Genomic DNA, 27,917 nt, shown 5'->3' with positions numbered 1-27,917 from the left:
GCTTTTAATGCTCAGTAGTCAGTGGCATTTTATTGTCTTTTAATTTCTTTTATTGCACTCATCTCTCTTTTATGTATTTTATTGCTGACTGCTTTTTGTAATTTTATGCTGTTTATTCATCGTTTAATCCATGTGCTGTTTTTAATTGTCTTAATTTGCCTAATTTGAAACTTTCTTCCTTTTATTGTGAATCACTTTGGTACCCTGAAGGTAATGTAAAGTGCTATATAAATAAAGCATACACTAATTATAGACATAACTTTAAAAAGTGATGTACAGCTGCAGTTCTAAGCCAACTTATTCACCAGTCTAATTCTCAATGCCATGTGCCAAGCAGAACAAAAATAACTAGGGTGGGGACACTACATTGTAAAAGATTTTAAAAAAAGTTTTAGTTAAATAATTTCTTACATTCTTAAAGAAAGTAAAAAAAAAAAAAAATTCAGACAAAGAAGGAATTTCAGGCAGGGCGCAACAATGTTTAAAACATTCAATATGTCTTATTTTTCTACTGTTTCAAAGAGTCTGTTGCTACAAATGTTAATGGAAATGTCCATATATTGAAAAAAGGAATGACTTCATGTTAAATGTAGCTATTTATTAATATATGCATCCACTGCAACAAGTTAGTCTCCGACATCACTTTGAGCAATTTAACCTGGTGACATTTCTTTCTGAACCTTGTCATTTTTATCATATCCACTTGCATTTTAAAAAATGTTGCTCTGTAGAATTTAAAAACAACCCAAATGTGCATCCTTGCAAAGCTGAGTTTTTTGCAACTTTGAAATATTTTTAAAAATGTATTCTATTTGAAAATTAAGTCTGACCCTCTGATTTATCATCTTTTGAATGTTTACAAAATCAGAAGCTCTTACACTTTTTTCTAAAAGCTCACATTTTTATCCATATAAGATTTTATTGACAAAAAGTTAATACTTTGGGATGCTCTCAAGCAAAGTAGCTGAAAAAGAGATCAAAAGACAATTAAACGGTCAAGTCAAATGAATTAAACTGAGGTGTCAACAATGGAATGCAAGGCGTTTTAACAGCTGCACAACTACAGGTGTTGATATAAAAACATCACTTGGCTAACCGCTGAGCTCTTGCTGACCAGAGTCCCAGCAGGACAAGCCTTCCGTAGGCGATGGCATCCCTCTCAGCACTGTCAAAGGCTGTAGGGCCAACACCACGCCTCCTATGTGTAAGGCATAGTAGCCCTGTGTTGACATTACAGCTCGAACAGGGAAGGACACCATGTCATTTGGAAGAAAGAAGGCAGTGGTTTATGATGGTTCCATATTCCTTTTTTGTGCCCTCGTCCTCGTATTGTGACATTCAGTCCTTCTTGGTCCTCTTGGCTCTGGCTATGTTTTCCTGACGCTTCTGCTTTTTCTTCTGCTCTCGATCACGTGCTTCGATCATTTTGGCCAGTTTCCAGGACAGCAATGCGCTGGCGATGAAGAAAGGTGTTAGAGCTAGTATGACAGAGGTGAGGAAACCATAGGGGTCTTTGGCGGCCCATTCCACTATGTACTCTGCCCATGCTCGAACATCAATCATCCTGGTCTGGAGCAAGGAAGGTTAAGCAAACCTGAGGAAAACCAACAAGAAAAGTATTCAACGACAGAGAACAAGTTCATCTTTACATCTTTTATGCCACTTGATGTTTGATTGGGCATTTATGATTGGCTGGAGCTAAGTATTACAACCACAATGCCGAATCGATTGGACTTCAATTCATATATTCGTGATTTGATTTACTTTATGATTTAAAACAGATTACTTAAGTGTTTTTTGTATATATTTCGATTACAAAATAATGTAAGGAAACAAACAGTCTTCATACAGTGATGAAAGTCAGGTAAGGAAAAAATCCCTGAACTTTTCATTGAGCGATATGGCGGGCACAGAGCTAAATTTTGGAAAAATACGTGGTCTTAGATGCATTCTGGTGCATTCTGGCAGCTAGTTATTCACTTCTTTATCAAGAAACTAAGACTAATTGGAGCATCATGATTTGTCATTCAAACCCCTAGTTTGACTCTCCATTAAGGACTTGCTGGTCCTAAAAAAGAATTTGGAAAATTGCTCAAAGTAACACAATCCTACAATCTACGCTTTTCCTTAAAGCTGCAAAACATACAATTGCTAAAATATAGTAACATCACAGCCCCAAATGGCAAAAAGAACACCAGTAACTATGATATTCTATGAAAATACCTCAGTTATTTATACATTATTTCTGCTTTAGAAATGACTGATGTACAACATCCACTTGCACTGTTTTCTCAAACTATAATTACATCAAAATATGGGATCTGCTTTAAACTATAATTCTATAACATAATACATCAATTCTTTAACACCAATACTAAGTAATCTGGGAAATATCAAAACAAACATACAAACTAAGCTAAACATTGTAAACATTATTTTTTAAGGGAGTGCGGGTCCAAACCATCAAATACTTATAATTAATGTCAACTATACTGAACTAAATCATGGTAATTAGGAAATACAAATAAATTAGATAAAGAAATGTATTCAAAATAAAAACTGAAACTCAAAACTAAAATTGAAATTATTTCAAAATGTGGTTTTGAGATTATTTTACACAAAAAAGTATTTGACCTACACTACCTTAAAAATCTTTTTTTTCCAGCCAAGACCACTTCAATTTGTTTTTTATCGTCTTCTCACAACTGAGGTCGTGACCACGCTCAATAATGACGATGCCTGCCATTATTTTAACACAAATTTGATCGCAAACTCTTCAGATGTGTTTGTGAAAGTTTAGCGTGGGTCCGCCAGTTTTGGTCTCTAGGGAAGCAAGTCACGCTGACCACGTGGTGCAGACAGAGCCAATCAGACCCGTCGACGCATCCGAAAGCAATTAAAACGTCCCGTCATTGGTCAATTAGGCCGGGAAGACGAGAGATGGCCACGACCATAGAGGAAGCGATCTGCGGAGAAATATAGAAAATAAAGCTAAAATTAGCTGATTTCAGACCATTTTTTAATCCGGAAAGCGATTTGTCCGTAGAGATCAGGTCTTTATTTCCCGGAAAGTACGTTCGGTTTGCTCAAAAACCCGGATTTCCGGGAATGCCCGGAAGACTTTCATCACTGTCATACAAATAACTAAGTGAAGAAAGGGGAAGTATTTATTATAACAATAAGAAATGATTACAGTACAGACTAACTGGAATGCTGTTTCCAATTTAAAAAAAAGTTCAAATTAACTGACATGAAATAACTGAATCGGTTTCTGTTTGTTTGTTTTAGATAAAGGTTTATTACATTTTTTTTATCCAGTATTTAGAGTGACAGAAGATCACTAAAAGCGTGATTTCAACAGTTTGTCAAAATAAGTATTCAAAGCGGAAAACAACAACAGATGAAACAGTCTAATAAAACATTATTGTTTAAGTGCGTCCAAGGCTGGAATTTGTTACTGGCCGCACATATTTAAAATTAAACTTCAAGTCCCATTAGCTGTTATGTTCTCCACATTTGATCCACCCCCTGGAGGAGCGTGAGCTGCAGAAACTGAGGCACTCAGGAGCCCTTTGATGGTTTAACCGTAACCTGTAACCCTAAACTTAACCCTTTATCTGAGTCTGTGTGGACAAGAAAACAGTTCACCACTGGCCACACATATTTAGAAAATGACGTGCGAATAGACACTTTCTTTATGGCATTTCGTTTCATTTCCTGTGCAAGTTCATTCAACAATCTGAATGTGCTAGCATCAAGTCAGTTCTGAACCAAAGCCAGTGCTGCTTCTGGTGCAATATAGTCTAAATTATATTGTACCGGTAATTCAAAGCATTTATAACGGGCTTATCAAAGTTCTGTTTCATGTGTAATTGTATTAAACAGCAGGATCTGGTACACACATTCATTTTGTCATTTAGCGCATTGTTAAAAAAGTATCGATTTGGGCACAAAAATAAAAGGGCGGAGCTACTCAGCTCAGCACCAATGACCACGCCCATATAGAGGAGCTTTTGTAAATGATGAACATGAAATATGGCTTTTTCAAGACATTTCGGTTGTGGAATTTTGGGTAAAACTTCAAACTTAAATCGTGAACCTTTTTATTTATTGTCATAAGGGACTTCAAAGACTTTTAAATTAAAAAATAATAATGACAATAATGTTATTGTTATAAATAATAATATTACTAATAAAAACAGCAGCATTACATTTTAGAAATGAACACGGAATTCCAGAAACAAAAAACGTTTAACAAAACGGTTTAAAAAGTGAGAAAGAAAATAAGAAAAAACGGTAACGTGAACGCTTTTTAGAACCAAATACTGAATTTGTTAACAGCCTTACACTGACTGTGCTAACGTCCAACACAAGCTAGCATTAGCCCCTAATGTTTTTCTACAATAAAGTCTCCATGCAGATGCAGTTGTGAACTATTTACGTTGATTACAAAAAATGAATGATAAGCAAAATAGTGCAAACGAAGCGACAGCAAAATAAATGTATCTGTGGGGAATGCTCAGTTTAGAGTTTCTTCGATATGGATGAACGACACTTAGCTAACTACTAGCTAGCTAACAATATTAGCGGCCTAACTTCCAAAATCAAAACCATCTACTCCAGGCTAAAACGCGCATTCGCTTTATAGCCGAAAAGATAACGAAGTCTAATAAAGATTGAGGATTTGTTATAAAATGTTTAAAATTACTTGAAAACATAGTAATAAACTCACTAGACTGTATAATTGGTTTTGAGTCCTCGTCAAGCCACAGCAGTCTCGCCGTCTTCCGGGAAGTAAACCCCTCCCCAGCCGAAGATGCACTCAAGGACCCCAAGAAAAATCCGAACACTCGCTACTCTTTTTTACTGTGGACTTTTGTACCTAAATAAATGAAAGTAAACTTGTATTCCGATTTTAAACAACAGCTGTTTCTATTTTTGCAAATAAACATCTATTCTATTGTTTTTCTAAGAACATTTCAACGAAACATTTCAGTTTAGTAATGAAATTGCATATTAATCTATTATTATGAATGCTGCATCTTTTTGTTCCAAGTAATTTTCAAGCAAACAGGAAGTGTGGTCCTTTAACCTGGCGTTCATAAAATTAGGAAACAAAGTCCTATTAGATTCTCTAGAGTTGACCGTTTAATTTTCTACAAGCTGCAGAAATTGTAACACAAATAAACATACAGGCTCAACGGTAAATTCTTAAGCAAAAACTTAAGCCATACTTTTTATTTGTTCATACAATGGCTGTCCTGGAACTGCCATTAATGTATAGAATCGCCTTCTCACAAAATTAATATAAAACATAAAAGCAGCATTTGAGATAGAAAAAAACAAAAGACTCCCCGGGCCCTCTGAGAAAAATGACTAACATAACAAAGAAGGACCTGCTGGCTTTGTGAACTTCCTATGGGGACGCATTGAAACCAAAATCAGGTTAGGCCACATCTGCTCTGTCTATACTGCATGGATCACTTTCAGAACAGTTCAAAGGCCAGCCTTTTAGACTTTCTCACATGAGGGAGAGGGGCAGCTGTGAACACATGCAGTGGACAGATGCATTGTAAACACCCATTCTGGTTAACCAGCAATTTTTGTTGAAAATTAAGGGAATTGTCTCCAGACTGCTGGCTCCCCCCACATAAACATTAGCTTGTGCTATGGCAAAGGAAAGAAGGCAGTATAGGGATGTGGGAATTTCACCACACCCAAACCCCTGATGAGTATTTTTCTCCTATAGATGTGAGGCTCCACTTCTCTGCCACAACTAAGGATGGACATTGTTGGCAGACAATGCCCACAAAAAAGTAAAAGAAAAGACTCACAAGAGTTATGTTAACAAGCTCCACGCATTTGAGTACCAGTTACTGCAACAGGAAAAAAAATGTTTCAGACAAAACTAAAGTTCATGATTGGTTAATTATTTGTAACAGAAATTGATCAAAACAAGCTAAAAACTGGGTTCTTATAGCAGAGTAATTATGTGAGCAACCAATGAAGCTGTAAAGCTAGTTGAAATAAAAGTGGGTTGAGACATATTTCATTGTTCATATCTGCAGAAAATCACATAATAAATCATTTATAAACATTTTTTTACATGAAACTTTATTACTATTTACTATTTATCTTAACTGACTTCTCACTAATTAGGAAATTAGCAGTGTTTGGTGATTCTAGCATGTTCTTTTGGCCTTTTTCTCATGATTGATGACTTATTCTATATCAGAAAAATTAAGTACAAATTGCAGTTCTGAGTATTTCTTTATTCAAATCATTGTGAATCAGGAGAAGATGAAAACATGCCAATAGAAAAAGCTTTTAAGTATGACATAGAAGCTACTATGGCAAACCACAAGTTCTATTATCCATGGTGTGTCTTTGTTTTCCCCGTCCGAGCTGGCATTTGCCGCAAAATTGGGGGGCTTTAAGCTAGCGGAGAGCACCTAAACAGATGGATGATGGGAAGGGGGCGGGGTTGCTCTCTTGTGGGCGGGACTGTGAATTTCTAATGAAATACTGCCCCTCTGCAGAAACTGTTTTAGAAAATTACAGTTTTTCTTTTTTGCCTAAAAACAGCACAAGTAGAATTTGAATTCATATTAATTCAGTTTTTAAAAAAAAAAAAAGAATTCCAGAAAAATATGCCTCTTAAAATCGTTTATGTGAAATATTTCACAAAGAGTGTATAAGTCCTAAAGACAAATAAAAGACAAATTGTCTGTTTTTTATAGTGCTTGAATAAACAAAAGGAATGCTGCATTTGGCAATAGTGAGCTAAACAGCTTAACCAAAATGACTGATGTGACTTTGGAAGATATGCCCTGCTGCATATCTTCTTTCTCCTCCCACGGCCTTTCCCTTCCTGACAGCTAAAACTTCTTTCAGACCTAAGCTTAAAAAACAACTATGATGTTGTTATTGAAGAAGCTGGAGCCTGGGGTGGTAGCTTAGGCTCCAAAGAAGAAGAAAAAAAAGGTTTTCTTGCCCCCCTTACCCCTGTGGGAAACTACAAGGCCGCCCCTGGATTAAGTCCCCGCCTTTAAACTCAAATAAGAAGGGAACTTCAAAGGCTGTCGGCCGCCGGGGCTCCGCCCTCCTGCTCCCAATCGGCTTCACAAAGGATTTGCCGACGTTCGGGAATTCCGCCTCCAGTTCCTTTTATAGCGCCACTCGTGCGCTGGCTGCGTTCCAGGAGCCCGCCCATCCTCGTTACTTTGACAACACAAAGGACTTCACGGAACTCACAGGCGCCGCCCACATTTCCAAATAAGGAAAGTCCGTCCATGTACGGCAAACAATCGGTGCGAGATTGCCCTTTTCTCTTCCTTATCCTGTTTATATGATCGGAGAGGAGCTGCGCTTCAGGTTGGAAGCGGTGCGAACATGGATGAGCGAGTCCAGCAGCCCCCGGCCAAGCGGCACTGCTGGCGGCCCGGCTATAACTCGGCATGCAGGCAGGGGCAGCGGGCTGGAGGGGTCCTGTGTGGCGGTACGGGCTCCGCTCCGGGAGGCTCTGGGAACGGAAAAACGCACAACCCCGAGTCGCTGCTCGACATCGCGGCACGTCGAGTCGCGGAGAAGTGGCCGTTTCAGCGGGTGGAGGAGCGCTTCGAGAGGATCCCGGAGCCCGTCCAGCGGAGGATCGTATACTGGTCATTTCCTAGAAGCGAAAAGGAGATCTGTATGTATTCTTCTTTCAACGCCGGAGGAGAGGAAAGTGGAACTAGCGGGGACAACAATGATGAGACCCAGCTGCCTTTCCTACGGGGTGTCACTCTGTTGGAGAGTGGCTGGGTGGACAACGTATTACAAGTCGGTGAGTGGACTGTATAGCGTTACAACAATGCAGGAAAACAGCCTGCAGTAAACAAAACACACCACTTCGGCTGTTTGCATTCACCTCACCGATAAAGGGGGCTGTGTTTGCCTTCCTGCTGGATGGAAATCAATGCAGAGCAGCCTATGGTTGTGTGAGAACAGCCTATTTTCAGATAAGCCCGTAATAGTAGCTCACTTCTTCTTGTTTTTGCCCACTGAGCTGGGGGCACTGAATGGCCCAGAGCTATTCCAATTGGGAAGCTTAGCACTTTGTTCCTATTTTTGTGTCTTTCCAGCTCTTCGTGCCCCCACCACTGGGTAACGCAGACAAAAGCCCCCTATATCTTTTCACCGCTGGCTAAATAGACGATATTTAGAAAGGGTGGGAGGGACGGTGATTTAAAGCCACAGTGCTTCTATTTTGTTTGCCAAACACCTTTGTGAGAAAGCTTTCTGCAGAAGTGCCCAGGCCTCGTGACAAAGATGCATTTTATTTTTTGACTGTGTATGTTATATGCACAAACAAACAAAAAAGGTGCTCCAGACTCTGCAACCCCCTGCTTGCCTCTTTGCCAGAGCTCCAATATTTCACTGCTTTCGTCAGTGCAATAGACTCAGCTGTCAATCCGACTCCCCACCCTTGGAAAGGGTTCAGGATTCTAATCCCATTACCCTCCCCAGTCCATCTGAATCTTAATGCATTCCGCAAACAAGATTTTATGCATGATCTTCCTCCACCCTCCCTCCTTCCTTCCTCCCTTCACCCTCTCCATCCCTCTCCCTTGTTCCCCCTTCCTCCCTCACTTCTTGGCTTACTATCTTCCTCCCCCCCCAAAAGAATCTGTGTGGAGATGGCTTCAGCTCTTGTGGGCTCAGAGAATGTGCAGTGCACAATAGTAGCCATGGAGCAGGCAGGCAGACAGGCAGGGAGCTCTCCCTCCCTCTCTGGCCTGTTTACCCAATTCTCCAGCTTTAGGCGAATTTTATGTGCTCACTCTTTTGAGGGTTTCGTTAAGCTAAGCACACAGCCTGGGGGTGATGGGAAATATTGATAGAAAAAGAAACGGGCAGTGTCCGTGACCGGGTTCGTGTGCTCGAAAGGCAACAAAATGGTTAACGGTGTCACTTTCTGTGTCTGTTTTGAGGCTTTGTGTGTGTGGAAAAGTATGTGTGCCAGTGTGTGCATGGGGAGGTTTGATAAGAGGGGGATTGTGCATGCTTCTGTATGTGTCTTCGTCTGCATGGGCTGTCAGTCTCATCCCGCATGCTCACAGAGAGTGGAGAATGACAAGCGAATACATAGCAGGGGGAGGAGGGCATGTTATGCTGATTGCAATTTTCACTTTTTTTTCGTTCTTTCTGTGCTGGGGAAGATAAAGCCAAGGAAAGCAAATGATAAATAAAAGATGCAATCTACTCCAGGGGACAGGCGGCCCACTGGAGGATGAGTGCTTAAAAGCAGGGCAGCTTGGGAGAGGGGGGGGGGGGGGGGAGGGGCTGTCAACCACATCACACTCCACATGTATTGGCCCATATCGTTGGTCTGGCCTGGAAAAAAAAGTGCAGGGTGATTGTCAGAGTGTGTATGTGTGCACGTGAACGTGCATGCGTGGCTTTGTGTGCTGCAGTCCATGTGCTGTCAGCAGGATGGGATTCAGTGTTGATGATGAAAGACAGTAGCGCAGTGGAAGCGATGAGGAGGTTATTATGTATGAGAAAAGCTAATATACTTGAATGACTCTGTTGTCGCCGTTTTCCTTTGCTTTCCCTCCCATCTATTCCTCTACCTCCCTCTCTCCCAAGTGAGCAGCTATAAAACTCTCCATATTTACTCCCCTAAGGCCAACTACCAGCCCCCAGTCTCCTGTGATTATTTATCTTTTCCTCAAAGACATTAATCACATGCCTTTCCTTTTTTTCCCCTTGTTTCCTTCATCTCTCTCCATACATCAGGGCTGCGAAAGTTAGAAACAGGGGGATGGCATTTCAGGGGAAGAGCAATAGATAGGGTGATATCAAGAAAAAGAAGGGAAGCCTAGAGGGAAAATGTGGGTGGAAGATGCAAAGGAGGCAAGAGGCATTGAAATGGTGATTGCAAGTGAAGGGAATGTGTGAAAGTAAAGAATGAAGCGCAGAAATGGAAAGGGAGTGAGATGGATGGCTTGTTCCTTCTCCCATGCGAGCTCATCTGTTCCAATGCCAGCCGTTGGGATAAATATGCACATATGAGTGCAAGTGTTATCCTGCAGACCATTGGTCGACAGTTATAACAGGGTTATACAGCCCGGCTTTTGCCTTCAATCCACTCATCATACAACCAGACCACTACGGAAATTCTTTTGACAAAGGTTGCATCTTAAATGAAAATCGTGTTTCCGGTGTTAGTAACATGTTCTTAAAGTGTTTTTGTCATGATGATGGACATAGAGGAAAATGGGGATTAAATTTGCATTTCTGAATATTCCTTAATTGAAATCGTCAGAAGCAGACAAAAAATACAGGTTGGAAAAGCCTGTAGCGGTGACATAGGTGCTACAGTCGGCGTGCCACAAGCTCCCTGCTCCGCTCCATTCCAATGCAACCACTTGCAGACAAACAGATCCATTAATGTCTTCGTGTCTTTGTCCGAGATGGGATCTTGCTTAAAAATGTATGGCTGGATAGCTCTGATATTGCTCGCCATTTTTGTTCCACAGATGATGGAAAGTCAGGAAAGGCTTAATCCCACCCACAACCCAGAGGCGAATTTCGAATGAAATCCTGCCACTCTGCTGAAACTATGTCCTAGAAAATGACACAGATGTTTTGATTTTGCCTAAAAATGGCATCATAGCTTTTAAAATAGAATTACAAATGATTGGAACTTTAACACGTGCACACAAGCCATGTACGAAAATGTGTTTAAAAACTGCAAATACGGACATTTAAAAGTTCGCTTTCGTTGGACAAATGCCCACAAGTCCACCACAAAACATTATCACATGATGAACACATAAATGCCAGTCGATCTCACAGGTATGCCAAGTTCCCTTTCCATTACCTTTTGATTGATACCTTTTGCATCATCCACAGATATAGGAAACTTCTCGTCCTGCTGCTTCTGATCACAGCATCTGTTCTGACCCCTCCCCATGTAATTTAGACGCAGCAACTCATCAAGCTGAAAGAAGGGCTTGTATTATGGAGCCCCGGCCTCTAATTATAGAATTCTAATCCTATGGCTCTTGCCTGGCATGACAAAGCATGTTTGCACTTCATTACCTCCCCTTCCTGTTATAGTACTCCAGACTGGGTCAAGTTCGTCCCCCTTTTGTCTCATTTATTCAGGCTATGGACAGTCCTACTCCTCCCCCTTTGATCCTTTACCTTCATATTACTTAACCTCTGCGTACGGCCTCACAGGGATGTATCCACCAATAGCACACACAAAATAAACAAATCACCCAGCACCACCTAACTCTTACCATCCTGTTACCATAAGCCCATGTCCCCAAGGAGTGCCATGCTCTTGCCTGGCATATGTTGCTCTCTGCAGTTTCATTAGCATAGGCTACATGCTTCAATCCATTTATCCCGTTCACCTCGTTACGCTAATATTTCACATGAGACCACATGTCATTTTAAGATGCTGCTGTCCCAAATTTGACTGACGAGATGAATACTTCAAGGCTGTTTTGAATTCAATTTGTGTATTCTGTAGCCTATCCTGCTGTATTTTCCACGGCGGTGATGTTAAGCTAGATGGCCTGAAATACTTTCCTTTTGCTCAGCCTGAAATATCACTGAATGTCCATGACAGTCATGCCTATTTGAGTGTGAATGTCATCCGCCTCGGCTTCACCTATTTCAGATACAAATTTGTGTGTGTGCATGCAAATGTGTGTGTCTGTCTTTTGTGTCTGCATCCCCATAACTCAGGTTAATTTGTTCATGCTCTGGAGAATCTTAATTAGGTTTCTGCGTCATCTACTCTCTCTCTCCCTCCCTCTTTATCATGGTGTCAATGAAAGGCAGAAATAACTATCAGCTGGGTGTTTCCCTGTATTTTGATTTTACTCTTTGTTACTGAAACACAGACGGAGAAAGTCCTGACAAATGCCGATTTGTTCGTCCGTCAAAATCAACTTTATTTTCTTGACCTGTTAGGTTTACTGTAAATATTGTGTGGTATTGGTCTATTACTCAGACGGAACTCTGGCTATCTTACATGCAACAATGCACAAGACACACCAATAAAACATCTGTGTACACTAGCAAGTTTGTTTGTTTGACAAAGCAGTGGGCTTAATGCCTTGCAGAAATGTGCACTTGCAATCAAAGGCATCTTCAGGACCCACATTGACATTTCAGGCATCTTGTCCGAGACGATGACTTTACGATTAAAACCTATATCTTGCATCAGCATGTCGTTTGTACTTTACTGCCAGGCTCCCCTGAGTTTTTGACGAGTGGGGGCTAATTCTTTTTGTTTGTGTGTGGGCTGTGTCTTTTTATGTGGGTGGTTCTGGTTTTATTTTCCTGTTAGGTTAGTCAGTTCCTTTATCTTTTTATAATGCCCATTGAGAATGAGCCCACACACTTACCACCAAATACAAGGAGACTGAATGCTTCCAAAAAGGCTCAGAGGTATGGGAAACCAAGTAGTTGTGGAGAGCCTTTACTTGTAGAATAGATCAAGCAGATGTACAGATACAACTAGAGCCCTAGAAAGTATCAGTGTGTTTAATTTAAAGCAAGGATATTCTATATTTAGATGGGTCAGAGGTCAAAGTGAATCACAAAATTAGGCAAACATATGCCATCTGTAAACAAAACTCCAATGTGGGGTTTTTTGATGGAGCAATGATCCACTATGTGGTGCCTTAGGCCTACCCCTAGGCATGTGAATAACTCTGCTTGTATCGTCATGGAAACATGGCTGAGCCCAGAGCAAATGTAAACATCTGGCTGTCCAAGGGCGAGGGGCAGCAGCAGCATGCATGTGAAGAGTCATATGAGAAAGTAGCCTCTCTGTTCAGCTGTGTGTGTCTGAGAGATTCCAGGGCTTTGTCCCATCACGGCGAAATGGAAAGACGATAGGATACCTTTCAGCTTGTGTGTAATGGAAACACTAACTTGGTCTCTCTTTCTGTGTGGCCTTGCAGTTTAATGGGTTTTGCTATATAAACTGTATGGCTTTTATTATTTTCAGTAAATCACAGACAGGGTTTTTTTTTTTTAAACAACACGACTTTACCAAATCATATCTGGCATTCCCAATAACGGTGCTGAGGTTGCACTCTTAAAAGATCCAGAATCCAATTAAGGTATACCCGTAATTGCCGGCAAGTAGTGAACCCAAAGCACTTTTCTCTATGATTTTTCCCAACAAACTAAGCAAACTATAAATGAAATTCTAACTGACAGTGAAACCTTCCACCTGATAAGTTGAAATAGTAGTTTACTTTTCCATCGGACCATTGTTCTTGTCTCTTCCGTAGCTCCAAACTAACCAGCCATAGTGTCAGATGTGCCTTTGGACAAGTAATTTTCCACCATAAACCATAATGTCCTGCAGTCAGCAATGTTCCATCCTGTATACTTAGCTTTTAGATATCCAATATTTTACTCAAAGATGTACCGTTGGACAGTCCTGGCAGCTTAAGTAAGGAAGGCATTTTGTGTGGCTTTTCCCCCTCAATTTTATCCACCTTACTGCATCCTGCTTATATACCAGCCCTATTCCTAGTTCTGGAAATAGTCGTCTCGTCCCTTCTCGTCTTAAATCATTTTCCCCCCAAATTGGCAACATTGCCAGGATTTTTAACCCAACGCCCCCCAAAAAAGAAAGAAAAACCTTTTAAAAATGATACGCATTATATGTGCTACACAGAAGAAGCTTGGTCTGCGTTGGCCATTGTTTAAATAAACCAGCTAAAGTCATAAAGTTCCAGATGAGGTTTGCCATGTCTGCTTCAGTCTCCGCTCCACTTTGCCTTGTCTCCTGTCCCAGACTGTGGCAGTTAGGAGTGCGTCAGTAAAGCCCATGGCCTGGCAGACTCTGTCTAGGAATTCATACCCGGTTCCACGGAACATTTGGTTCTTAAAGTCTTTCTTCAGTGGCCGAGCCTAAAACAGGAACAGAAGACAAAACAAGCTTTGGGTCCACAATGACAAAGCCCCTATTAAAAGGATTTCTCCTCCTCCCTACAATTTTTTAAATGACTTTTATTACCAGCCACTGCTCTCTCTTCGATTTAGCAATAATCACAACAACAGAGGAATGCGGTGCTCAGCGTTCTGTTGTCTGATTCATGCTATTTTTAATAAATTCTCCTTTGCACCAATGAGCTGCTGAAATAAGCACAAAGCAGACCAATGCTCTGCCTGCAGCAGAAGTTCAGTGTCTCCACAAGCCTTACATATATGAATATATTTAACAGCTTGAAGCAAAACTATGCTAATACTTTCTGTATTACGACTGAAAAGTCTATAGTTTGGTCAACAGCTGTTTCACCCCAGAAGGCAGACAGCTTTGGTTCAGCCCAAAACAGTTAATGTGAAATCACAAGACTATGTTACTTTGAAAGCTTTGTGTTATTTAAAGCATTCATTTTAATATGTCTATAAAAGATTCTTGGCATTCTTTGATATAAATGAACCACATTATCCACACTTGGGTGGATTGCCTTTACTGAGTTGCATTCTGGACAAACTCCTCCAACTAGATGCACAGCCTTGTAAAGTAAAGATACATTCTCATGGCGTCTTTTATCTGTCTGAGGATATGAACATGTGGGTGTACGTCTTTGTTTGGTAATGGCTCAGTGAGGGTGTTTATGGCAGTGTGTCAGGCGGAATAAAGGTGAGCTGTTAATGATAAGAGAGTGGATGACATTCCCGTCTGTCATCATTCACACGGTATCGTATTTCCCTTCGTGGATGCACGCACACTTGCACCCCTCCTTTAAGACACATATTGCCAAGGGGCCATCCCGTAGGCGCCTTGGAATAAACACCAGAAAAAGGTTTTACCTGTCACTGACCCCTCTTAAACACTCCCGTGCAGAGCGACAGAGGTGCTCACTCATTGACTGGCCCTTCTTCCTTTATTGAAGTGGCCCAGTGGTGACCTCTTCACTTAACCCTTAGGGAATTGCTGAAGTCAGAGGTCATTCTGGTCAGACAGCCCCTCTCATGCCTGATTGCTCAACTTGTGGGGAAAATAAAGGGCCCATGCTTACATTATGGTTTCACAATGAACAGCTCAGAGCTAAAGGAGATCCCTTTGCATGGGCTAAAAAAAACCCAAAACAACTCTGACTTGAAAATTAAGATAGATCATGTATCTAATCTTTTGAAGGAGAATCTAGAATCCAAGCCAGGGTGATAGGAGGGCTTTATCCCTTTCTATCATCTCTACCATAAAGCTCAAGTGTATTGTCGTGGAGGAGGTCCTTCGGGTTCAAGGTGCCTCTCAGTCCAGTGATGTCGTGGCTGTGTGGCATGTGAGATATGCATTCATTGCTCTGAGGCAGAGCAGGGCTGAATAAAGTTAGAAAGGCTCTCCCGGCATGAGAGAAACAAAGAGAACAGAAGTGATTTAAAGGAAGGAAGGCTAGGCTTTTATTTGCTGCAGGAATGCAGTTTGCCTCTCTAAAGAGTTTTGCCTTGAAGGACATTTTTTTTTCTATTTTATTCTTTTTTTTTTTGCTGTTGCTCAAACTAACGCCTGCTTTTCCTGCCCTCTTTCCAGAGTTTAGAAGAAGAAGAGGAAGGCTAGCTGTTTTGCTAACTTCTGCTGTCTGTGCCACGCTCAATGCTAGCAGTCTGCATCCAAACCTCCGGGGTTATCACTGTTTCTACATTTAGAAGCTGTGTTTACTGTGTAGAATTATGAGAGAAACAAGACTTGGCCTATTTCCTGTGGCATCTTTCCTTGAAGTTGTTAAATCATTTGCAGTTTTTATGTTTTCCCGGGACCTGGAGTTCAGCATGGCATGCTTTTCAGAAACCCATCTGCTGCCAAACGCTTTTATATTAAAGTTTCAGTTCTTGATGAGATATACTTTTAATGTTTCATCACATTATGGAGGCTTGTATTTTTGAGCTTTCATTGTCAGATGTTTCTCTATAACTCGTAGAAGAGTGGGCCTGAAGTTCATCTTCAGGGCTACTTATAGCATCTTTGCTGTTAAAAGTTGGCACTGTTGCGAGTGACTGTCTGCCACTGTGTGTTCCTTCTGCCTTGTCTGTCTTCATTCTTGCCCAAATCCCACTATCTGTCTGTCTGGCTAGCCGTTAACCGGCTTGCTGTCCCTCCTGGGTGGCTGAATCGCTTCACCCCATACCTCCCACACACACAGTGACAGCCCCAGCCCAGGGAGACATGGGTAATGGTCCTCTCTGATGTACACCCTGACTCAATTGAACTGGATGGCAGACACACGCCTGAAATAACAAAAGGAGGGGATGGAAAGAGTGGGGGCTGAGTGAGAAAAGGGGAGGGAAGGAGCCAAGCGATCGATAAAGCAGGGACACATTGCCTAATAAAGATTTATTCTTTCACCCCCCCCCACCACCACCACCACCTCTCCTGCCATCCGCCTTGGCAGGGCAGGGGGATGGAGAGGAAGAATGTGATTAGTTGACTTCTTCTCCCCCAGTGCTTTGATAGCATGTGCATCCATGGCATTATGTTTGCCCAAATGAGTTTGTGTATTTTTGCCTTTCGTGTGTTGATGGCAGGGGTCTGTCTCTCTTCCCAAGAGCGAATGGGGTTAAAAACAGCCTCTGCAGTTTTTTTTCTGCCAGCAGTGGCACTGGCAGCTGCAGCTGTGTCCCTGCCTCTCTCTTCCTGTCAGCTAATATTTAGTTAATCTTTGGTCTGGGACCTACGGGACTGGACGGAGCTCCTGGTGCCCCATCCATCTCACACTGATCTATATTCCACGCTGGATCCCGGTGCCATTAACCACCTCCGAGGGGAGGATGAAGCTGCAGAGAGGTAGAACGAAAAGGAAAGGGCAGATGGGTGGAGGTAGAGACAAGAGTGATGGAGAGGAAGCAATAGAAGGAGGAGACAAAGGAGGGGGGGCTGTCTACCACAACAACAGTAAATGAGAGGAAAAGAAAAGAGGGGAAGAGGATTAACAGAGCAATACTCAAACCTAATTTTAAAGATAGGTCTGTGTGCTCTGAAAGTGGTTACGTTTTTTGTTTTTTTTTCCCTAATTAATTTCTGTCCTGACAAAGTCTAAAGCTACGTTCACACTGCCGTCAGCAACGCGTGTTCAAGTGGCCACGTCCAATGAAAAGTCTATATGAACATACGTAAATGCGGGTTTCGGGCTTCCGTGTACAAAATGTGCGGTCATTGAACTTTAAACCACGTTGACATTTGACTAATCAGTGACTTGGATTTGATAGTGACTTATACATGGCATCCCTTTTAAGTCACTGAGGCGCCAACCGTTTGAACATTGATCATGTAGGAGAAATGCGGTTTGTGTTCGTCTGGAATTATATGACACCAAGTCTTTATGTATAGGAATTGAGCTGTGAAAGAAAAAGCCTGGAGTAAGATTTGCAACATCTCGCACCAAGCTTCTTCGAACCTTTAGGTGGTGGACATGCGCTAATAAACAGTAGAAAACGTAAAAGAAGAAGAAGCCCCTCCCTGTTTGTCGAGTGTGAACACCATGGGCTACATTTAGTACATTCTTAAGCACCTGGTAGCAAAAAATGAAGTTGCACAAAGGGTTAAAAGGTTGAGGTGGACCGAATGATGTAAAGGATGAGGACAAACTGCAAGGTTGACATGCAGGAGTATCTTTTTGCACTTGTGAGTTACCATATTGACATGCATCATGCACTTATGAGGGGGTCCACCTGTGAAGCATCCTAGTGCTGAGTCATTCACCAAGGCACAGACTAAATGCTTTTATCCGCGCCGCCCCGGTCCATCTGAATGGAATATAATAGGCTGCGAAGTGCTTTGCTAGCAGTTGCTGCTTGCCCCATGGTGAACCCTCACCTCTTGTCTCTTCTACCCTACTTTAAATCTCATTTCTCTGCTTTTATGGAAACTATGTGTGTGTGTTCATTTTAAAAGACATTGTTATTTCACCTTCTTATGTCTTTCTTCTGACCAACTGTCGCTCAGTGTACCACAAGCAGCAGACCTTGCTTTTCCAGTCTATGTGTGATCTTTCTATACTTCACTGTGGATTACCTGTTCTGGATCTTGGTGCGTGTGCTTAGTGCTGTGCCTGCAGTTCATGCATAATGAATAGCGGGGCTGTTGTTGAGGCATTACTGGTTGAAAAGGCTGTTAGAGCTATAGAGGATGGCTTAACATTGACGGAGAATGAAGGTGGAAGGGAGAAAGAGAAATGATTTAGGGAGGAAGTGTGGTCAAAGCCCAGCCATAACCACCTTCTGTCAGTCTGTCTGCTCTCAGCGCTGTTTTCTCTCTCATAGGAATCTAATGGCTTTTCCACTGTCCTCTTTCCAAACCTCCACCATCCTGTCTTCCCCGTCACCTCCCACTTTACCAGCTGAAATTCTCTGTTTGCGCTTCCTCCCTTCCCTCTTCTGTTCTTCCAGCTGCTGGCCAGGAGAACAGCTGACTAAATCTAAAGATGGGGCCCCTGCCCTTAGTCCCAGCTCTGCCACGGCCTCCTCCAACTCTCCGCTCCCTCCACTCCATTCCTCCCTCGTCTGGCCTCCAGCCTTGGCTTCACTCTCTGCAGCCCCAACTCAGTCCTGGCCCAAGCCTCTCAGCCTGAGCTCCAGCTCTTCCTGACTCTCAGCAGTTTTCTCAAAGCAGCCCTCTCTATCCCCCCCCTTTGTGACTGAAAAGCCTCAAAACCCTTTCTTTATAGAAGCCTACCCTCTCTTTTTCTTTTCTCTCACCTTGTACTTTTTGCCCACTTACTTGCTGCCCTGCCTCCCTCCTCCATGCTCTAACAGCCTTTTGCTGGGGCTTTGGTAACATCCCAACATATTTGGACTAAGGCCTCATTCCGTTTGGCCGCAATTCAGTTCCCTGGCTCCAAAACCCAGCCTCTGTAGCCAGGCATCTTTCTCTCTGGCTACTAGTATTAGTCACTGTAACTCATTGTGGCTCACTTTACTCTAAGCAGCACTCAGCCTTTATATTTGGTCAGTTCTGGCTCAACAATCCCCGCGATGCTTTCTGGCTGCATATGTCTTCACTTTTTTGTACACTGTCCTCCCGTTTCTTTGCATCCCTTCAACTTTCATAGACATGCTCGATGCTGGGCGCAAACACATAAGCTCAGCAGACAGAAGCGTGCATCTGGCGAGAGTGTGAAGCATATGACACATGATTGGCAGCAGGGGGAGGATGGGGGAAAAGCAGTGAAAGGGGAAATGGGCCTTGTCACATCTCCAGACAAGCCAGGAGCTCAAGTTTGATCGTTGCCCAGAGAAGAGAGCCAGTGTCCCTCCCTCCCCCCCAACCTCTTTTTGCTGTCAGCACAAGGGTGCAGGCTCGGATGATTAGGTGCAGGCCCAGGTTTCTCCATCACTCTTGTGAACAGACGTTGCGCACAAAAGACACATGTCAGAGCTCTTCCTACTGTCTGACGTGTGACTGGTCTGAAATGAGTGACTTAAAGCTGACAGACTGAAGTTTAGAGTGTGCCCCACAGCTACGCTGGGATGCACATTTCTTATGATTGGAACGGGGGCAAGGGAGCCCAGACTGTACAAGCAGAACCTCATCAAATTCCTCTGTGAAAACCCTTGCAAATACGCTCTGAATATTTAGCTCCCTTCTCCCCTAGGCCCAGATTCTCTCCCTTTTACCTTCTTTATTGTTTCTATGTTTTTTAGTGTGTGTGTGCAGTGGATATTGGGAAGCAACAAAAGTTCCTTTGGATTGACATTTTTTTTTTTGCACACTGATTGGCAGATGAAGGACAATGAAAGAAAATGACAGGGTGACACAGGCTTCAAAAATTCTTTTGCCACTAGAATCCTTCCCCCATTGTAGATTCCTTACAATAAACAGGGTAAAAAGAATAAAGGAGAAAGGGGGTGTGAGGCTTTTTTACAGGGATGGTGAAGCGTAAGAACTGCTACCAAGTCGGACTGCTTTTAAAGTCCCACTCCAATCATCTTGATCTATTGTAAAGCCTTCCCAGTGGTCCTTTAATTAAAATGATGCCGTATTTAGCCAAAATCACCTCTGACTTGTGGGCGGGATTGTTGAGGTGGAGAAAGGCTGCCACCATTTCCCATAATTCATCTGTTTACAAGTTCCCCCGCTAGCTTACAGCCGCTTACAACCCAAAAATAAAATGACAAAAACATTGGAGCTATCCAGTCGTACAGTTTTGAGCCAGATGCCAGCTCGGACGAGGAAAACGAAGACGCACATGGATCTTTTTTTTTCTTCCTTCAAGTAGATGCATTGAAATGGAGTGGAGCAGATTGTAGCACTTACTATAGCCTTTTTCAAACAGCATTTTTTCGCAGAAAATGCCATTTTGATAATAATTTATTTTGTCCTCCATCATAAGAAAAACGCCAAAAGAACTTGTTAAAAACACCAAATACACAATTTTCATTGAAGTGGGTCTGTTAAAGGTCGGAATAAACGTCCCGATTGGGTGTTTAGAGTAGAAAAACAGCAATGAGCCTCGATTTGGACTGAACTTGGTGTGTGTGTTTTGTGCAGACCAGTGCAACCTTAATTAACTAAGTGTAAAGAGCTAAGATGAAGTAAGCTGCTTGGTTCCACTCTCCTAACCATGCAGGCTTTTGGTCCGTCCCTCCCTCCTCCTCTCTGCCTTCCTCTCATTCAGGATGGCACCCATTGACTGCCACTGACCTAATTTGGGCAAATTTCAATGACCTACTTCATGGGTGAATGCTGACTTGCCCACAGGAGGTGATTCTTTCACACACAGGCAAACATATCCCCTCTGTCCTCATGATTAATATGCAGGACTCTGAGTCTCCTGATGGAGTTGCAGTGGTGCAGGAAAAAGTGCCCCCTCAGCTGAGCCTTTCACCCTCCTCAGTGGTTTCTAAACATTAGCCCTGCCTTCCCCTCTGGCATACATGGCATCCCATATAAAAGTAATGCTTTATTCTCTAGTTAGATCAATTAATCTATATGGGCGGAAAATCCATTCGCATTTCTTCATAAAGTTGAAAGGATAGCGGTGATTCTTTGACCTACTTTAAATTAGTTCAAGCATCACCGCCTCCTTGCTGCAGGTTAATTCCCCTCCGGCTGGACGGGAACCTCTAGATGTTTTTGGAAGGAGTTTTGTCACACTTGGATTAGTTTTTCTTTTTCTATTGAGTTGGCAATGAATAATAAAATTCTACTGCCTCCTACAAAGCTACTGAATTTAGAAAAGAAGGCTAACCTTGATTTCTCTCTCTCTCTCTCTGTCTATTATTTTGTTTTTGCTGTTATCTGTTAGCTTTTGCTTGGCTGGGTGTTGCATGTGTTTGACAGAGAACCAGTGAGATATTTGTGTTTTTGTTTCGAATGTGTGCAGACCTGCTCGCTTTACTTTGTGCCTCTCTGTGTTTGTCCACATGCATGCATGCTGTGTGCCCCCACAAATACAACCCATGAATGCAAACACGCACATGCACATACAGGATCACTCTGGGCAGATATGTGTTGTCATGGCAACAGATACAGATGACAACAAAAGAGGGGGGAATATTGTCTCCCCTTTGTCCAGCAGGGTGCAATTTATCTCAATGTAGCCCATGAAAGGCGGCTATTTACATGAAATAAGAGCTGTTTCTGGGAAATGGGCATCTCTGAAGGTTTTGATGTCATCTGCCCGCTTTTAGCTTGGAAGTGGAAACCTTAACCATCCAGAGAGGGCGAGGAGTGAAAGCTGGAAACCTAGCGAGAGAGCTCAGTTCCCTTATGTGGTTGCAGCTCCTCGCCCTGACAGTCTTTCATCGGCTCTCCTCGATGCACTTGGAGAAGGCCGAGCGCAGCTTGCGATTTCTGATACTTAACAGCTCGCACCGAGTAAATCTAACCCCCTCGCTTTCTAGCTTATCCTTAAGAGAGTGGTGCTAACATCAACGTCAATATTTACAGGAATAGCCTGCAGGCAAGTGAATCGACCACGTCGATTGAGCAGAGACACGGTCGACCTTTCTCTTCCTCCCCCTCCTCCCCTTCTTCCATCCCTCCCTTGTCTTCATCCCGGTAATGCCCGCTCCCAGGAAGAGGCCCACAGCCTCAGCGTTGCATTTCAGTGATGTTTGCTTTAGTTTTATCTTTGCTGAAGGTGTGTCTTGTAAGAGCGCGTGCGGGATCTCTGACAGGGCCACAGCTTCCACACAGGCGCTCTTTGAGGGATGCTGGATGACGTATGTCAGGAGATGTTAGATGTGAGAGGAATCCTCCTAACACACACACACACACACACACACACACACACAGATCCCTGCCTGTTCTGCTATTGTGGATTGCTTCTGCAGCGCTTTGTGTGAGCTGTCACACTTTCTCACAGTGTCTCTTAAGGACGGAGGTGCCTGACGTACCAGGCCTTAAGTGTCTGTGAAGTGGGCACGCCTGTTCACATGAGATCGGAGGATCTTCAGCCTAAAAGGAAAGCTGTGTCACATTTCACATGATTTCTTTTGTGACATGTAAACCTATAAAAAAATCTGGGTTAAGGTTGTCAGAGCAGCTGTTAACATGCTCGCTCGCTGCTACTTAGACTTAGGACTTGAATAAGATGTGGGTCACTCACCGTGATCTGTTTAGGCGTTTAAACCATTGCTGATCGTTTTTCTGTTTAGCCTGATCTGTGGGATAACCGGGAAGTTGGGGGATGTTGGGCGGGGCCATACACCAGGATGTGGCGCTGTGGCGAGGGTGACCTCAGTGACTCTGGAAGGGAAGGGGTTAAACACTAGCCAGCATGGCTACAGGAGCTGCGTTACGCAAACTGGCGGCTGGCTGGAGCTGAAAGGGGAAGTGCTGAGCTCAGAGGAACACTGGCTCAGAGCCATCAACCCCCCCACTCCCCATCCCTCCGCCTTCCTCCCCGCACTATCACCATCCTCCACCCCCCCCCCCCCCACCCCCCCTGCCTGCTACAGCTGAGCGCTCCCCAAGCTTCCCACCGCCAGGCGTGGTGATGTGTGTTTGTGTGCCTGTGCTGGAATGCAGCTTCCCCTTCGGCTGCGGTGTGTATATGTGTGCGTGTGTGCATATGTGTGTCTGTCTGGAATGATGCCTCCCCTTGTCTACTGTGTGACGTCAGTACACACAACGGGTCAGCTTAGGGCTAAGCAACATTTTGTGTATGTGTGTGTCATGGAGGGGGGGGGGGGGGGTCAGTTATTGGAGAGAGAAAAAAGCAAAGAGGAGGGGCTATTTGTGAGCAGACGGAGGCTGACTGCTGGGAGCCGCTGAAGCCAGTATGCATGCATGTGTGCACAGAGGCATCACGCGTGTGTGTCAAAGGCTGGAATTGTGTCTGCGTCTGGTGGAGTGACTTTCCAAATAAATTGGGAAGGGTAAAGAGTGTAAGGTTATTTCCTGGCGTGGAAACGTGGTGCTGAAAACACATTTTTGCACATGTGCGCTCACAGTCGGGCTGTAGTATTTCACTCTAGAGCTTTTAGTCCTTTTTTCACATGCAAACAGATTCTAGGCCTTAAGCCACCCCAGCTTTCCTGATGTCTTTTTTCTGTGTGCTCTACTAGCTTTATTTCATGCTTTCAGTGCATTTTTTTGTAGTTTGGGTGCCAAAATAAGATTTTTGAAGCTGCTTTCTCCCAAAAAATTAACATCAAGTATAAATTGAACAAGAGTCATGTCATTTCAGCGATATTGATAAACGTGTAAACAAACCCAAAAATTACAAGTCTTTTTCTCTTATTTTGTGGATTCAAAATAGTCCCACTCTGAACATCTTATGACCAGCATTCCCAGTGTTCTTTTGATCATGATTACGCCGTTTTAAACCCAAAAAACGAAACAATCATCAGAAATTCGCCTCAGGGTTGTGGGCTTCACTATCCAGCCGTACAGTTTTGCGCCAGATGCCAGCTCAGACAAGAAAAGCAAAGACCTACATTCATCTAGTCGTCTACAAGTGGATGCAGGAAGCTTGTGGCTTGCTGTAGTAAGTTGTAAGTCACACTTATAAGCTTTTTCCAACTGCATTTTTGCATCTGCTCCTGATTCACAACGATTTGAATAAACTAATACTCAGAAATGCAATTTTAAGCCTCATTTTCTTTATATGTGTCCTGCATCATGAGAAAAATGTTAATAAAACCAAAAAAATAACAATTTTATCAAAATTGGTCTTTAAAGTGATGCTGTGATAATTCGGACTCCTCCCCCTTTAACAGCGGCTAGGCCTCGCCTGCATGGGTTTATGACAGAAGTCACGCCTGAGCCCCAATGCAGCAAACGATGGCTTTTCCATGAATCCCATGATCTCCATGTAAGGCTCTGCCGGGACAGACCTGTGCTAATTACACGCGTTCAGCAGGAATTTCATTTAAGCTAATGAACCCTGCACACGGATTACTATAATGTACAGTTAATGCAGGACTATCTGGTGCCTTTTACTTTGAAAGATACCTGTTCGGGGGAAAAAAGGGAAGTTGAACCAGGACCAAACAGATGCTCAACATTTGTTTTTAAATGCATGCAAAACTTCACTTAAAGGGCCTCTACGCTGCTTCGTCTATTTTAGTGTTCAGCTCTTTCTCTATTACCAAACCATAACTTCTCCTACTTCTCTTTAGTGGCACTGTTCTGCAAATGCCTAAATAACAGTGAGAAGATACATTATGATATTTAACCCATCATAAATATATTTTTTTACCTTTGCAATATAGGTTAGAAGGTTTTAATAATAATAATAATGGATTCTATTGATCTGCACTTTTCCAGACGCTCAAAGCGCTTACAATGTGTTCATCACTCTTCATTCATACTTGGTGATGGTAGAGGCATGGCTGCCAGTTCGTGACCATCACCGGGATCATTCATGCACATTCATGCTGGTAGGCAGTAGCGTTAAGGATCTTGCCCAAGGGGATTTGAATAAAGCAATAATTAGAAATGCAATTTTAAGTCTAATTTTCTCTATATAAGTCCTTTATCATCAGAAAAATGCTACAAAACATGTTAAAAACACCAAAAACTATTTTCTTCAGAGTGGATCTTTAATCAGTTACTGGCTAACTAGATGTAAAATGAGTTTAGACAAATAAGACATCATTAATGTCCCCATAAGCTTTCCTCTGAGGTCTCGGTCCCTGAATCTAAGCACAACTTTCCTGCTGTACTGGCTGGTTTTCTGAACACCGTTTTGGGATCAGTCAGTGTCGCACCAACACCAACTCTGCCTGACAGGCGCAATCCAACAAAATTAGAATCCATTTTGAAAGTGATAGTTAGAAAATTGCAAGTCATTCCTGATGTACCGCATGGCAAATAAATGGCAGTAGCCGTGTAGCCGGCTGTCATTTCAACCACCAGCTCATGACAACTCCAATCACCCACACAAGTGCACAAACACACACGTGTGTGCAAAGACGGGGCCTTCTCTGCCACCTCTATGATTAGCATTCAGATTTTGCTGTCAGAATCCTGAGCGGAAGTAAAAGCATTGAAATTCATAGAATAACTCAAAACATTAATTTATGCTCACTTCTGGGAGCCGGTTTAGCTCGTGCTGGTTTGCGGCGCCTTCCGTCCGTGAAACCAGGGTTCGACTCCAGGCTGTTCCCTGTTCCCTTCTCCACCTCTGTGCCGGTTCCAAGCCCGGTTTGAGAAGGTTGCGTCAGGAAGGGCATCCGGCGTAAAACATTGCCAAGTTTACCATGCGACTTGTTCGCTGTGGCGACCCCTGATGGGAAAAGCCGAAAGAGACATTAATTTATGCTCACTTCTGTCTGTCGGGATAATTACTCAGACTGGGATGGAGGCTGCGTCGCCACACAGGCGCATGTGTGTGAATGTGGTGAGAACACACCCGGGGAGGAAAAGGCCTTTTCGTACCACCAGTGGGTTGAAGATACAAATATGGCAGTCCCTGGAGCTCCGGAGTGTTATTCCTGCCTGCCCCACACCTAGGACACACCCATGCACGCACACGCCTGGAGCAAGGACTCCTGCAGACGAGAGCGCTGATCTGTGTTTATAGTCGCCGTATGACTCCTTCCTTATAGGACCACACAGGCGAGCATGTATTGTCACGGATACAGACCAACCCTCCAAGATGCTGAAAGGCCTTCCATTTTCTGTTGTAACTTCATTAACAGGGCCAGCTCGAGGAGCTGCAATGCAGGAAATGCTCCTCTGGCTGTGGGTGGGAAGGAGGGTGTACAGGGGGTTGCCCAACGCTTCTCGACCCTTTCCTGACCTGCACTGCAGCCTTGCTTTTCTTCAGTTTTACTTAAGATCCCCTTTCATTTGGGCTTTCTCATTCAATCCAGCCAAACAGATTGGATTCCAGTCCAATAGCTTTCTCTCTGTGGGGCTTTCTGCTTTCGGTGGAAGCTGAGGAGGATCCCATGTTAGCGCTCAGTTTTCTGCTGGTGGTCCCTGTTGGCTTAGGAAGGTGCTGCTAAGGCAGAATGGGATTTAGGTGATTCTCTGTGTATGTCTAGAGCTAATTAGGTTATTTGATTTAAAAAAAATGAGGGGAATCTGAGCGGATAGATGTGCCTCTCATGGTTTCTTCATTTTGCTGTTTCTTGACTTGCTTCTTAACCAGCCCATTTGTCCTGATCTCCACTTAGGTTTTGAGATCTGTCACGTTCATTGACTGCATATGAGAACTGGACCGAGTGAGTGTGACGTCACCTATAGAAAATGACTTGCTATCGATTCCAACTAATTGAAGTCAATTCAGTTGCCTTTTTCCCTGAAATGGATGTTGCTACGTTGGAACCAGGAATTGTCAGTAAGCAGTGGTTGGTCAGAATCGACATTTCTTTGACAACCACTCTGGCCAATCAGCAAAGAGTTAGGCTACGTTCACACTGCAGGCTGAAATGACCCAATTCCGTTTTTTTTGCCCCTATGCAACCCAATTCCGATCTTTTCATGACAGTCTAAACGACACAGATCCGATCTTTTCAATTGCGACCCAGGCCACTTGGGTATGCCGGCCTGATTCCGATACGTAGCCGATCTTTTCAATTGCGACCGCCGTCTGACCGGCCAGGCGGCTTTATTCCGAATCGTACGTCATCGATACGCAACAAACGTCATAATTCTGCGTTGAAGTAGGCGGGAACGCGAACGTAAACATCAACTATGGTGGACGATGCTGCTGAGACCAGTCAGCGGAAGGGAAGCAAAGTCACTGATTGGATTCATATTTGGGGTGACAGCTCTATTCAGGCCAAACGCGAGGGCTCTTATCGCAACCGGGCGGGTTTTGAAAAGATTTCCAGCGAAATGGCAGAGCGTGGTGTTGAACCTTTCCTGCGATGACTTTTTTTCCTCTTTCCGACCGTGGTCAGAAGCGCGGGTGAGACCGGCTTCTGCACGGCCGAAGGCAGATCCTCCTTCAGGGTTCTCTTCCCCGTTATGGCTCTCACATTCTCCAAAGCGGGTTAATAAAGAGTCAAAAGCATTTATTCTGGGGGAAACCTTCTTTATTACCGTTCTTCTTCCATAACACACAACATGAATGCGCCCCCCACTGCCCCCCTCATTCCCACTTCGCTGCACGCGCTCTTCTTCTCCTCTCTCTCTTGTCTTACACATACACACACACGCGCGCCCAGCACATACACATCCCCATTACACGACAGTGGGTACAGACGATCCCTGCTCCAATGCCTTCTTAAAATGAGATTGTAAGATTGTAATCCGCTGTTGACAACACTGTTGTTGACATCCATGTTAACGTTAGCTACTTCCGCAAACAACGAGTGACGTCGTTCACTGTTGAGTACTTTTCTGCGCATGCGGGTCTCGTTTGGGTCGTGTCACGGTCACACTGTAGATCACAAAAGTTCGGATTTACTAGGAAATGTGAACGGTCTTGCAAAAAAAATCGGATTTTTTCAAAAAATCAGAATTGAGCATTAAGCCCTGCAGTGTGAAC

At 43.3% G+C, this 27,917-nt stretch overlaps 2 protein-coding genes across 5 annotated transcripts in view; one reads left to right on the top strand and one right to left on the bottom strand.

Moving 5' to 3' along the window:
* Nucleotides 1–480: 480 nt before the first annotated feature.
* On the bottom strand, nt 481–4,838 carry smim15 (small integral membrane protein 15). Of its 3 annotated transcripts, none has more exons than XM_020705818.1 (2): nt 4,733–4,838; nt 481–1,594 (listed from the first exon to the last, which is right to left on the bottom strand). In XM_020705818.1, the coding sequence occupies exon 2, from the start codon at nt 1,561–1,563 to the stop codon at nt 1,339–1,341; it is 225 nt and encodes a 74-aa protein (XP_020561477.1). In that variant the 5' UTR covers nt 1,564–1,594; nt 4,733–4,838; the 3' UTR covers nt 481–1,338. The 3 variants fall into 3 exon arrangements, with proteins under 3 accessions (XP_020561477.1, XP_020561478.1, XP_020561479.1); XM_020705819.2 differs by lacking the exon at nt 4,733–4,838 and adding an exon at nt 2,847–2,886; XM_020705820.1 differs by lacking the exon at nt 4,733–4,838 and adding an exon at nt 2,644–2,661.
* Nucleotides 4,839–6,574: 1,736 nt separating this feature from the next.
* Nucleotides 6,575–27,917, top strand: part of zswim6 (zinc finger SWIM-type containing 6) — a 43,856-nt gene continuing 22,513 nt past the window's right edge. The window contains exon 1 of one of the 2 annotated variants that reach the window (XM_020705814.2): nt 6,575–7,825. In XM_020705814.2, the coding sequence (XP_020561473.1) occupies nt 7,393–7,825 (433 nt within the window). In that variant the 5' untranslated portion in view covers nt 6,575–7,392. The remainder of the gene's footprint in view (nt 7,826–27,917) is intronic. The other variant, XM_011478983.3, reaches the window with a different exon arrangement.

Source organism: Oryzias latipes, chromosome 9 (genome assembly GCF_002234675.1).
Source record: "Oryzias latipes chromosome 9, ASM223467v1".
In the NCBI taxonomy this organism is placed as follows: domain Eukaryota; kingdom Metazoa; phylum Chordata; class Actinopteri; order Beloniformes; family Adrianichthyidae; genus Oryzias; species Oryzias latipes.
Note: the sequence above shows the minus strand (reverse complement) of the source record. Positions and strands in the feature narration are given on the sequence as shown.